This window comes from Lontra canadensis, unplaced genomic scaffold (genome assembly GCF_010015895.1).
Source record: "Lontra canadensis isolate GAN:19392208 unplaced genomic scaffold, GSC_riverotter_1.0 scaffold36, whole genome shotgun sequence".
Classification (NCBI taxonomy): Eukaryota; Metazoa; Chordata; class Mammalia; order Carnivora; family Mustelidae; genus Lontra; species Lontra canadensis.
Genome location: NW_022631030.1, coordinates 3,307,860 through 3,320,590, shown reverse-complemented (window position 1 = coordinate 3,320,590; position 12,731 = coordinate 3,307,860). Strand labels below are relative to the sequence as shown.

Sequence of the window (12,731 nt, the reverse complement as noted above, 5' to 3'; positions counted from 1 at the left end):
TCTTCTCTTCCCTGTGTCTCTAAACAACCTGATGGGAGGTCTGGGGTCTCTTCCCCTTGGTGATGGGTTGTGTAGAATACTGGAAGTACCCCTTGGCTCACACAGACCTCAGTTTGAATCCTGGCTCTGACTCTGCCCTCACCACCTACCATGTGTCATCTTGGGTGGGTTAAGGTCTGTTAGCCTCAGTTTCCCCATTTGCAATTAAAAAAAGAGAAGAAGAAATCCCCATCCCAGGGCTAGAGTTCAGTCGAGATATCACCTGTGAAGTACTTGGCACAGAGTTATTACTCATAAGTATGAGCTGCTCCCTCTTTGGTGCCTCGGTGGCCCTGGGCAAGTGTGAGGGATTGCTGCACAGAAACCTCCATTCTACTGAACGTCTCCCCAGAAGGGCCACCTTGGTACTCCAACCCAAGTCCTTGTACTTGTGACGTTTGCCTATTTTTTCCTTCTTTTTTCAAATGGAAAGTTTTCAAACCTGCACCACCGAAGACAGAACTGTGTAATGAGCTCTGTGCACCGGCCACCAGGTTCAACCATGAACAGCTATGTCCAGACTCAGGTCACCTACCCGCCACTCCTTGTGTGTGTGTGTGTGTGTGTGTGTGTGTGTGTGTGTGTGTAATACTTAAAGCAACTTCAAGCCACCCTATCATTTCACTTTAACACTCCAGTATGTATAATAGATAAAGATGTTCAAATCAAAATCACAGAGATACCATCTCACACTGGTCAGAATGGCTTAAATGAACCACTCAGGAAACAACAAGTGTTGGCGAGGATCCAGAGAAAGGGGAGCCCTCTTGAACTGTTGGTGGGAATGCAAACGGGTGCAGCCACTCTGGAGAACAGTATGGAGGTTCCGCAAAAAGTTTAAAATACTTACTCTACGACCCAGCAATCACACTACTAGGTATTTATACAAAGGATACAAACGTAGCGATTTGAAGGGGCACATGCAACCCAGTGTTTATAGCAGCAATGTCCACAAAAGCTGAACTATGGAAAGAGCCCAAATGTCCATCGACAGAGGAACGGATAAAGAAGACGTGGTGTAGATACACAATGGAATAGTACTCAGCCTTCAGAAAGAATGAAATCTTGCCATTTGCGATGATGTGAATGGAACGAGAGGGTACGGTGCTAAGTGAAATAAGTCAGTCAGAGAAAGATAAATACCATATGATAGCACTCATATGTGGCATTTAAGAAAAAGCAGATGATCATAGGGGAAGGGAAGGAAAAACAAAGATGAAATCAGAGAGGGAGACAAACCATAAGATACTCTTAACTCTAGGGGACAAACTAGGGTTTGTTGCTGGAGGGGAGGGAGGTGGGGGGCGTGATATAATGGGCACTGGGTGTTACATGCAACTGATGAACCACTGAACTCTACCCCTGAAACTAAAAATCCAGTATATGTTAACTAAATTGAATTTAAATAAAGAATTAAAAAAAAAAACAGAAAAAGATGTTCAAGAACATAACCACAATATTTTATAACACCCAACAAAACTAAGAATTATTCATGAATATAATTTAATACCCAGCCCACATTTATTTTTTTCCCAATTTTCTCAAAAAATGTCTTTTTACTCTTGATTTGACTGGGTGTCAGGATTCCCCAAAGGTTCATATTACATTCCATTGTAAGATCTCTTAGGTGTTTTTACACCAACCTGCTTTGACATGTTCTGTTTTCAGTGGTAATGGTAGAAAAATGAGGAAGTCCTCATTTCCAGAAACTCTCCCCAACTCACTTCCCAGAACCCTTTCCAAATAACACAAAACAAGCATCTCCTTTTTGGGGTGTTTTAAAGAGTCCCTCCTCACTTTATAGCAGTTTTGAAATGAATGAGCTTCTCTAACAACCTTTAAATCCCAACAGTCATCCAAGAGAAGAAGAAGAAAGAAGAAAGAAGAAGAAGGGAGGCAGGACTTGGTTTAGTTCTTGGTTTAGGGGGAAAAAAATCCTGGGGAACTTTGTTCTTTTCAGAAAGACTTTTTTATGCCCTCCCACCTGCTTTTCAAAATCCACCAACCACAGAATTTACTCCATCCCCCTTTTTCTCTCTCTCCCTTACACACTCCCTCTCTCTTTTTAGCAGCAACATACAAGCCGGCCATATTAGAGAGATGGAAATAAAGCTTCCTTAATGTTGTATGTGTCTTTGAAGTACCTCTGTGCATTTTTTTTTAGCATCTAACCATTCCTCCCTTGTAGCCCTCGGCCCCTCAAATCACCCTCTCCCTTACCCCACCCGACTAACATCTCAGTCTCTGAAAATGCACAGAGATGCCTGGCTACCTCGCCCTGCCTTCAGTCTCACGGGGCTCAGTCTCTTTTTCTCTTTGGGTAAGTTAGACTGCACATCTGCATGCTCCTGAGGGTCCAGAAGTGTAGCCACAGCTGGAAAGAGGATGGGGGCCGGGGGCAGGAAAGGAGACATTGCTGGAGCTTCCCTTCATGTCCTTGGGAAGGGAGGTACCGGGGATTGGGGGAAGACATTGTTGGGGACTGCATAACGCTGGGACGAGCTGGTCACAGAAATGTTGGTTCTGGGATCTGAGTGTTCCTCAGGGGTGACAGTTATCATGGGAAGTGATTTTTCTTTGGGTACCCCTGAAATGGACTTACGTGGGGGTGGGGGAGGAGGATAGGTCGATCTGCAAAGTCTCTTCCTGGATTTTTTCTAAGCTACTGCAAATATGGGGTCCTGGGTCTTCATGCTCTCTTAAGGGGCTTCTCTTGTGGACCATGATCTTTGGAATCTGGTGGATTTAGGATATTAGGAAAGAATGTTTGGGGGAATGGGAGGTACAAAGTTGAGTCTGGGTCTTGTTTCCTGGAAATCTGTACCATTGATTTGTGGAAATGTGTCGGGGAGCAGGGCGGGGCGGGGGGGAGGATCAGGCTTGAAGTATGGTCTCTGCATTGGGGAGAGACTTGCTGAAGCAAGTGCTGATGGAGGCCTCAGGCGTGGGCCAGATGGAGTGGAGGAGGGAGTCAGGTGAAGGGATCAGGAAAAAAAGAAAAAAAAAAAAAAGGAACTCTGGCTGAGTGTGGCTGTGGCCCTTTAAGACCAGCCCAGCCTTGCAGAGGGCCTTGTCAAGTGATCCGAATGTTAATTTCTAATTTCACATTGGACCACTCAGGACTTCCTGGTGAGTAGGTGGGCTAGAGAGCTATTTGCAAGCCTGCTTTATAGGTAGTTTCCTTCTTGCTCCTAAACTTACTCATTGCTGATGTAGTAGTTGGTCAAGCCCAGGGATTGTCAGTGGGGTTAGTCCCGGTTAGTATCCTCCCTCCTCCTTCCCTCCTCTCCTTGTCTTTCTGTGGGTGCTGGGTTGGATATTGGGCAGGAGTGCTAGACAGAGCCGACACAGAGCCCCTGGCAGCTTGCGTCATAAGGCCTATTAGCTTTGCCGAGTTACGGGACATATTAACAACAGAGCAGGAATGTTATGGAAGCCTGGGCCATACAAAGACTGGGCCATACAAAGACGGTGAGCCTTGGAATCAGTTCTGGGTTTAAAATCACCTTTACTTCATGACCACAGACAAGTGACTTGACCCTTCTGAGCTTTGGTTCTTTCGTGGGTAAACTGGAGAATGCCTGGGTTTTGTGTAAAGCTGCGGCATACAGCAGGGGCTCAATAATAGTTGGGCTTTTCGCACGCCCAGGGGCTGTATGGCTTATTTAGTCCTCAGGATAATCAGTAATCGAATGAGGTAGGTGCTGTTATGATCCTTCTATTATGGATGAGGAAACAGGCACAGAGAAATGAAGTAAGTTATTTAAATTAAGTAACTGAAAGTCACACGACTAGTTTAAGGTGAGCTGAGATTTGAACCGGTTTGTCTGACTTCTAGTACCTAGCTGTTGAACTCTACTGCCCCCAATGTTCCTGAAATGGTACTGCTATATTAACAATAATGGATCAAAGAATCTCAAGGCAGGCAAAGAGGCTGGGAGTTGGGTGAGGACCTGGGTGTAAGGAGCCAGGGATGGAGGACAGGTGACTTCCTTGGCACTTAGAGAGAGCTTCCTGTGGAAGGGCAACAGTCTTATGAGAGCCTGATCTAAGTGAAAAAAGGAAGGGGGCTCTGTGACTAGGGAATGTTTTCTGGGAGGATGGGGTCTCGAGTGAAGAGGTCAGGGAATGGGGCTTGTAAGGTGGTGGTGGGAGGAAGCTAGAGCCTCTGCAACCTGGGTGGTAGATCTTGAACTTGAACTTGACTGATGCTATGATGAGGTAGGCCCTGGCACTCCAAGTCTAAGGGCTCAGGTGGACAGTGGAATTTTGGTGATTGTAATGGCGTCAGTCTCCAAGGTGAAGGGACAAATGAAAAAGGGGGGACCACATCAGGGGAAGGGTTTGTGAGAATAACTGTAGAGCAGGTAAATCATAGAGGATAACCAGCTGGGCAATCTGCCATACACACAGCAGAGGCACATGAGACTAGTTTTTAGCTAGAAACAGTCTGAATGACTGGACTTGCCAGAGTTTTTCTTAAGACCATCGGCTGTGCAGTCACCAGCCTTGTTACCAAGTCTGAGTTAAGTTAGGCGAGAGTTAGAAAGTGGAGTCCGGTCCTCACTCAGGCCCACTGCCTGCATCTGCAGGGCTCTGGACAGGGAGGGGAAATACTTTTCTTTCCTTCCACAGACATTTATGGCGTGCCCATCTGGCATCACATGCTGTTCTGGGCCCAGGAATACCAAGATGAGTAGAAATCAGTTCCCCAGAGCCTCCCAAGGGACACAGACACAGGCACACGAACAGATAATGACAGCACAACATCACCGGGCCTGTCCTAATGATAAATCGTAATGATGCTGATCATGACAGCAGCGATCCTTCGTCGAGGGCTATGTACCGGGCATCGCTGGGAGCCTCATACATTTGCAAGTCATGTAATCCTCACAACTGCCCTAGGAGTCACATTCTATTATTGTCTCCCATTTTACAGATGAGGAAACTGAGGTCTGGATGGTTAACTCTCTTGCCTAAGATCTCACCGCTTGGCCACAATGCCGTTCTGACTTTCAGTCACCTGGAAGTGATAGGAACAGGGCTGGGGAGAGGGCCCAGGTGCTAGGCAAGCTGTCCTTGGGGCACGCCTCATGAGCTGTGGACTGCAACATAGGGAAGAGGGCCCCAAGTTGAGAAGGGTGAATGAGATTCCCGGCCTGAGGCATAAACGTATGCAGAGGCATGAGGGGTGAAAGAAGGTGGGTTTGTCAGGAAAAGTAAGGAGTCGGAGATCACTGGTGTGGAGGAAGCATGGATGGTTGGGAGCTGGCAGCAGAGGAGGCCAAGACTTAGGTTGGTCCCAGATGGCAAAGGGTTGGAAGCTGTGCCCAGGAGCCTGGACTTGATCCTGAAAGCAACAGGGAGCCAGTGGAGGGGTGGTGAGGACATGCTGCCAGGGGCAGACTTGGCTTGGAGATGGAGATCCTGCTGTGGGGGAGGGTCTGAAAGCAGGAGGCAGGGTCTGTGTGTCACACTCCTCTGGGAGGCAGAGGGCTGCCTCAGAAGGTTGGGGAGGACCATTCCTCTGCTTAGATATTCTCTTTTAATTAAGAAGAAAATACACCTACCTCATTGGTTGCTGTAGGGTTGGAAAGAAGAGTGGAGAGAATTCACTTTTGTCTTTGCAGGAGATAGAGCTTGGCAGGAGATGAGCAAATCTGTGTGATCTCTGAAAGATGGGACAGTTAGAACAGTGGATAGCATGGGGCCTGGGTGCCCAAATGTGGCCCCCCAAGAAAGGGGGGAAGGCCTGGGTGCCAGTGATGCTTTGGAGCTAAGACCAGAAGCCACATCCTTACTATACCCCCCATTGATCCCCATTTCCTTTCTATCAGTTGGAGATCAGGAGACCCAGACCTGGTCCCAAATGGGACAACCAGGACTGAGCTTCCTTTCATGGATGTTCCTTTAAACAGTACCATTCCCCTCCAGAGCTGGAGGCTGGAAGTTTGGGGCTGGATCTGCTGTGGAGACAGTGCGGGGCAGGGGGGGGTGTGTGTGTGGCGGAGGCGGGGTTGTTCCCTGGCATGCCTTGGAGTATCACCAGGCCTCAACCCCTCACCCCTGTCTGGAGCCTTGCAGCCTGGGCCAAAATGGAACTTTGTCACTTATTAGCTGTGAACTTGGGCTATTCATGTAACTTCTTTGTGCTCAATTGCAACATCTGGAAAACAGGGTGGTAACAGGGCTCTTGTAAGTATCAAATGAGGTCATATCTATGGAATGAGTAAGACAGCATCTGGCCTGCAGGAAGCACTCTGTTGTTGGGAAGTCCTTTCTATGGCCCTAGCTGCGGGCTTGGCTACTTTCTGGGAGCCGCAGAGTTTACTGGGGTTTTGCTCACAGCTCTGACCTTGTTGCATGGTGCTTTCTTCATCTTTAACGGGGGCCTGGATTGGTGAGAGGTCTAAAACCTTGGTAGGGGACTCAGGCTGATGTGGGTAACTTAGAGTAGGAGTCAGGAAGCACGGTCTGGCCCCGGCTTGTCCGTGTCCTCTGTGTGTTTCCCTCAGGGCCTCACTTGCCTCACTGGGGAAGCGGTGGGTCTAGGTCCCCAATTCTGGAGATGCCCCGCCTGGCTTCCTCTGTTGTGACAATCCCCGCGTTTCTCTGCGCTTGGGACTCCCTAGTTGTCTCTGACCACTAGAGGGCGCACGCGTCCCTCCCTCCAGCCGGGACTAGACGGCTGGGCTGCAGGAAGAAAAGGGACTCCGCATTGCACCTTGGCTCCCTCTGCCCAGCCAGAAAGGACCTCCCCACAGCTCTGCCTTTCCACACGGCAGGGTGCTGGCTCCTTCTCAGTGGAGGGGGCTGCCTGTGGAATTCAAGTTCTCATCTGAGGGATGGGGGTTGACCTGGGAAAGAGGTCAGGGATAGGTCAGCCCTATTCACAGCACCTGCTTTCTGGGGTCACTCGGAGCCCCTTTTGGGAAGGAGCCCTGGGAAGGTAGCAGCACTCGGAGGGGGTTAGAGAAGCGGGGGCCTTGCTCGGGTGAGCTCAGGACAAGGCCCTGCCTGGTTGCTTCCCTGCAGATTTCTCTGCCTCTGCAGAGCGCGGGCGGCAGTGGCATTTTCTGCACACCTCCTCCTTGCCTGGCGCTGTGCTAGGTGCTTTCATAATGCTGATGAGAGCGGGGATCCGGGAAATGGGCTTTGTTCTTCTTGGCAGGCCCACTCAGCCTCTCCAGGTCACGCTCCCCTAGTGAGCGCAGCCCACGCTCCCAGAAGCCAGGGCGCTGCAGGTGGGTCTGCACGCCTAATGCCTCCACCTAAGACTCCGCTGCGACCTCTAGGGCCAGCAGGTCGGAGCCCCTCCTGTCCTTAAGTCCCGTCCACTGAGCCCTGGCCACTAATCCCCGGGGAGGAGCTGAGCAGACCGACATCCCCATTTGCAGGCTGCACTGCGGCTGCTTCCGGGGAGGGGCCCAGCTGCTGTGTGCTACACCCGGGTTTGGCAAGGCGAGACCTACAGGCGATGCTTCCGGCCCGCAGCCGCGGGCCGGCCGGGTGTCAGAGCCGGGGGAATTCCAAGGGGCTGCCCTCTGCCAGGACACTGTCCCAGAAGGCCTTCCGGTTTAGGGGGGCAGAACTTAAGGAGAATGCAGGGTAGCAGGAGCTGCCAGCCCGCGCATCACGCTTTTAGTATTTTATCTCTTTAAAATGATGATGGCAGCCCCAGGAGGCGGGTGTCATCAGTTGTGTTTTACGGAGCAGGGGACTGGGCCTTGGAAGGTGAAGGAGCTTGCCCACATCCTCCCAGCGATCGAAGGCAGAGCTGGAAGGGGCCCCTTGTCTCAGTGGATCTCCTAGTCTACGCTCTTCCTGTAGCCATAGCTTCCTAGCCATGCCCTCTGCCCCTCCCCCGTCTGCACCCCTCCCGCTTCCCACCCCCAAGCCCCAGAGGGCTTCTTAACACACACACAGAAGAAAATCCGAATTCCCAAATTCTGGCCACCCAGAGCCCCTGGTGCCTCGCCCCTGCCTAACTCTGGGATCCTACCATTTGCTCCTTGATCCCTGCTCCTTGTGATTCAAACCCAAGAAGCTCATTCCAGCCACTGGGACTGTGGTCTTGATGCTCCACTGCTCTGCACTTGATTCCTTCAGGATTTGAGATGGCTCACTCCCTCACTTTGTCAGGGGCTGCCTACACGTCAGCTCCTCCGAGCAGTCCTCCCTGACTATGGGTAGGAAACAAGACCCCTTTGCTTTGCTTTAATTCTTACAGTAGCTGCCAGACATCACTACATAGTTACATTATAATTTTCTTCCTTGTTAGGGTGTGTTCCCTTCCCTAGACAGCAAACTTCATGTGGCGGGGACTCTGCCGCCATTGTTCACAGCAGTAAGTCCTGGGGCGTAGGCTAAGTGCAGGGGCGTGGGGGGTGGCTTGTAAATATGGGGTAAATGAGTGAACGTGTGGCTGATTCTGGACGTTACTGTTTAACTCTATAAACAAAATGAATATTTTGGGATGAGGTTTTGACGATATTGGCAGAAAATCTTAGTGTTAAGGTCAGGACTAGGGTGAGGCCAGTGAGGGACCTATGGTGTGCAGTTTAAAGAGGTGTTTGCCCGACCCTGAGGGTGGATGACCCCTTAAATTCTGTGTCCAGGGCTTTCTGCCCCATGGAGATCCCTGTGGCTTCAACTGGAAGGGCTTGGGCTCCCTCAGCTCACCCTAGCCTCTGCTCTGCTGAGGGTGTCCGAGCGGGCCGGGCAGCCCCAGCACCCAGCTCTTCTACACTAGGCCTGGTGCTCCTTATAGGATTTGACAGAAATCTGCTGTCCCCATCCTGTCACCCCTTCAGCCTATGTCAGCTCCTTGCTGAGACGTTTCCAGGTCTGACATCTCCAGAAGGGACTCCTGTCCTCGTAGACGCATCCGTTGGTCCCTTGGAATTGTGCCTCTTCTTCTGGGATGCCTCTTACCTCCCACTGCTTGGCTGCCATTTTTCCTGCTTGCCAGAAACCCCGGGAAGAGCAGGGGGCTGGGCTTTCCTGTGGCCCTCGTGCATAGAGAGCAAGGCCTTCTGAATCTTCAGCTGTCCTGAAGGCTTTCTGCCATGTGGGAGACACTGCAGCTTCGGCTGGAGGGGCTTTGGATCAGCAGAGTTGAGAAGGGGGAAACTGAGGCCGGCACAGTGGAGTCCCTTGTCCATGGTCTTCCGCTAGCAGGTGGCAATAGTAGAGCTGAGGCAGGACAGCCAGATGAGGGGTTGCACATCTATGGTCCTGGGAAAGACTTGGGGCCATTCGTCTGCCCTGGCTTAATAGGCGACTTCTCTCCCCGCCAAGCCTTGCTTTACTCCAAGGGCCATATCAGGTACCCTGGGGAGCTTTGCTCGCCCCACGCCACTCCCTGACTCATTTCAGACCCAAGGGCCCCAGCCCAAGGCCAAGGCTCTGCTCCTCTCCCCATCAGGTGCAGAAGGCTTGCCGCCTCCCTGGCCCCATGAGCCAGAATCCTCACCAGCTTGTCACTTTATCCACAGTGCCGCCAGGGCGCACCATGGAGGTCACAGTACCTACCACACTCAACGTCCTCAATGGCTCTGATGCCCGTCTGCCCTGTACATTCAACTCCTGCTACACAGTGAACCACAAACAGTTCTCCCTGAACTGGACCTACCAGGAGTGTAGTAACTGCTCTGAGGAGATGGTGAGTCCCCAGAGCAGGGCGGCAGGGAGGGAGGAGGCAGGAGCTCCTGGGCATGAAGCCCACATTTCCCACCGTCTGCCCCTTGCCGTGGACCAGGACCCTGGGGATCCTGGTGGGCAGTCTGCTCCAGAGGGCTTCGGCAGAAGGTGTGTGGTCACACCCGGGTGGCCCTGGGAGGGCGGCAGAGACCTGGAGGTAGCCGCCTCTCTTCCAGGGAACCAGGTGCACGGTTGGGTGGGGGGGGGGAGACGCCCTCTCCTTGCAGCTGCTTGCTCATGCGGTTCCTCCTCCCCAGTTCCTCCAGTTCCGCATGAAGATCATCAACCTGAAGCTGGAGCGGTTCCGAGACCGCGTGGAGTTCTCGGGGAACCCCAGCAAGTATGACGTGTCGGTGACACTGAGAAATGTGCAGCTCGAGGATGCGGGCACCTACAACTGCTATATCATGAACCCGCCCGACCGCCACCGCGGCCACGGAAAGATCTACCTGCAGGTTCTCATGGAAGGTGAGTGGCGGGCAGAGCGGGCAGCCGGCTGCCCTGGGGTCCCCCGCCTGTCCCCTGCCCTACCCTCCAGCAGGGGGATCACCCCGCTCCTTGGGAGGGGCTGTGCCTTCCTGAGGTGGGAGCTCTGGCTTGTCGGGGGGGGGGGCATCCCTGTTACTTCCTCAGGTCTCTGAGGACTGGAACCAGGTCTTATCCTTATAATGACCTTGATCATGGTCATGATGCCACGGTCATTGGTTGGGCACGTGCTATCACGAGAAGTCAGCCACCTAAGGTCATGCAATGAGTGAATAACACAATTAGGACTCAAGTTTGGGTCTATTTGATCTCAAAGTCCATGCTCTTAAATTCTGCATTTTACTGTCCTTCCCGGGGGCTTTGAGGTGCCCTGCGACTTTGGGGTGGATGCAGAGAGCTCAGGGGCCTGGGTTGATTGTGGCTTTTACTACAGTGCTTTCTGTGCCAAGCGTCCGGTCAGGACCACCTGACGTATGCTGCGGGGAGGAGGGGGCCGTGGAGGAGGCTCCCTTTCCCTGCCCCGGTGCTCAGGGGGGATCTGTTTCTTTTCCTTTTCCAGAGCCCCCTGAGCGGGACTCCACAGTGGCCGTGATCGTGGGCGCCTCCGTGGGCGGCTTCCTGGCAGTGGTCATCTTGGTGCTGATGGTAGTAAAGTGTGTGAGGAGGAAAAAAGAGCAGAAACTGAGCACGGATGACCTGAAGACGGAGGAGGAGGGCAAGACAGATGGAGAGGGCAACGCGGACGATGGCCCCAAGTAACAGGGCCCCGCAGCCCCTCCCTCGCGTCCTGTCTTCCTCCCACCCTCCACCCTGCACACTGTGCCCCCGCCTGCCCTCTCTTGGTGTGCTTCTCTTGAACCAGGGTCCCAGGGCCCACCTGGGGCCTCCCAAACCCCTCACTTCGTACCCCCCACCCTGCACCAAGAGTGACTCACCTCTCTTTCATTTGGGAAACCTGCCATGGCACGTGGGACGTGTGGGCCCTGGGGAGGGAGAAGTGGGCTCAAACTGCCTGTCCCTGAGAGGAGGCAGGAGGCCTGAGCGAGGGTCCCAGAGAGGGGGTGGTGAGGGGGAGGTCAGTGGCCCAGCCTGCCTCGTTTGTGGACTGGTCTGGTGGGCCTCATAGAAGATCTGCGGATGGCTGAGGGGCTCTCCTGGGCTGCCTCAAGAAAGCCTGGGCTGTGGCGTGGCTCTGCTCCCCAAGCTGCTCCTGGCCAGGCAGCCCTGTCAGGCTGGGGGCTGCTGAGGGTTCCTGTCACTTGGGTCGGGGGGCATGTTGAAGGGATGACTGCATTTCCTGGGCACTGAGGGGAAGCCTTGGCCCAAGGACCTGTGCTCTTACCCCCCTCTCCTTCGACAGCTGTTACCACAGGAGCCTCGGGGGGGTTTCTGTTGGCTGCGAGTCTCTTGGGATTGGGGCGGGGGGAGCGTCACATGAAGACTCACGGAGCTGGGCTGGGGATGGGTTGTATCCTTACAGGTAGTGGTCATTTTTCACCATAGTGGACTACTAAGAGCAGAGAAATTTCAAAGTTGGCTAAGGTCTGAAGAGGTGGGGCTCCGTGGTAAAATGGAGTTGGTTACAGTCTGCCTTCTCCAGCGGGGTGACAGCCCTCAGTGCGGGTGTGGGGCTGGGGAGGGTGGACGCGGCCATGGAGGAGTTGAGGTACAGACTGGGGCCTTCATTCGGGCCTTCTCTTCAAACTTTCTCCATGAGCCTCAGCAGGGTTTTTAGCTTTTCCTTTCCAGGGATGGGGATGCCCTGAGGGAAACATCCTGCCGCCATGTTTCACCCTCCAGGCCCCAGGGCCCCCCTCTGTGGGGAGGCAAGTAGCATTTCTGGAAAGCCAACTTTCACTGCCATTTTACTCACATTAAGAGGGAATTATTTAAGCCTCAAGAGAGGGAGAGAGACAGAGAGAACCTGCTGACGTGAACTCTACCTTGGAAGACCCTCAGAGATCCAGGCAGCAAGCCATTCCTTACGGGTGGGGAACCAGGTTCAGACTGGCAAGACTGAGGGTCCCGCCCTTCCCTCCTCTGGCTCCTCAGTCTCCAGTTTGAACCAACAGAGCCATAGTTTTCCCTGTGGCAAGGGCCTTTGCGGGCTGCTAGACAGGGAGGTGAGGTGAGGGCCCTGGGCTGTCCACTGCCTGATCCTCTCCCAGGGCAGATGGGAGATGGAAGGATGGAGCGGGCGGGCAGAGCTTCTGGCAAGGCCCCCTGCAACCCCCTGTCCCAGACTGACCTTCTTCAGCATTTCCCCAGCCTATCCAGGAGCTCAGACCCTGCCCAGGCTCTGGGAGTCAGTGTCCAGGGCAGGAACCGGTCTGAGAAAAGGGGGTAGAGACAGGATGTGACAGTCTCAGGGAGCATCCTCTGCCTCTGCCAGGCAGGTGGCCAATTTGGGGAGAGAACAAGAGTGTACGGGAGGTTAAGTTTAATTCACTTCAATTCGACATCATTTACTGAGCATCTCCTGTGTGCCGGGCACCTTGCCGGCC

General features: G+C 53.2%; 1 protein-coding gene across 2 annotated transcripts; it reads left to right on the top strand.

The window, feature by feature from the left end:
• Positions 1-2,084: 2,084 nt before the first annotated feature.
• On the top strand, positions 2,085-11,841 carry SCN2B (sodium voltage-gated channel beta subunit 2). 2 transcript variants are annotated; one of them, XM_032868610.1, is made up of 4 exons: positions 2,085-2,359; positions 9,537-9,703; positions 9,999-10,209; positions 10,787-11,841. In XM_032868610.1, the coding sequence occupies exons 1-4, from the start codon at positions 2,290-2,292 to the stop codon at positions 10,984-10,986; spliced, it is 648 nt and encodes a 215-aa protein (XP_032724501.1). In that variant the 5' UTR covers positions 2,085-2,289; the 3' UTR covers positions 10,987-11,841. The 2 variants fall into 2 exon arrangements, with proteins under 2 accessions (XP_032724501.1, XP_032724502.1); XM_032868611.1 differs by lacking the exon at positions 2,085-2,359 and adding an exon at positions 3,111-3,168.
• Positions 11,842-12,731: the final 890 nt, after the last annotated feature.

Coding starts and splice junctions, on each gene's coding strand:
- SCN2B (XM_032868610.1), top strand. CDS start 2,290: ATGCACAGAGATGCCTGGCTACCTCGCCCTGCCTTCAGTCTCACGGGG. Junction 2,360..9,536: donor CAGTCTCTTTTTCTCTTTGG/GTAAGTTAGACT, acceptor CTTTATCCACAG/TGCCGCCAGGGCGCACCATG. Junction 9,704..9,998: donor GTAACTGCTCTGAGGAGATG/GTGAGTCCCCAG, acceptor CCTCCTCCCCAG/TTCCTCCAGTTCCGCATGAA.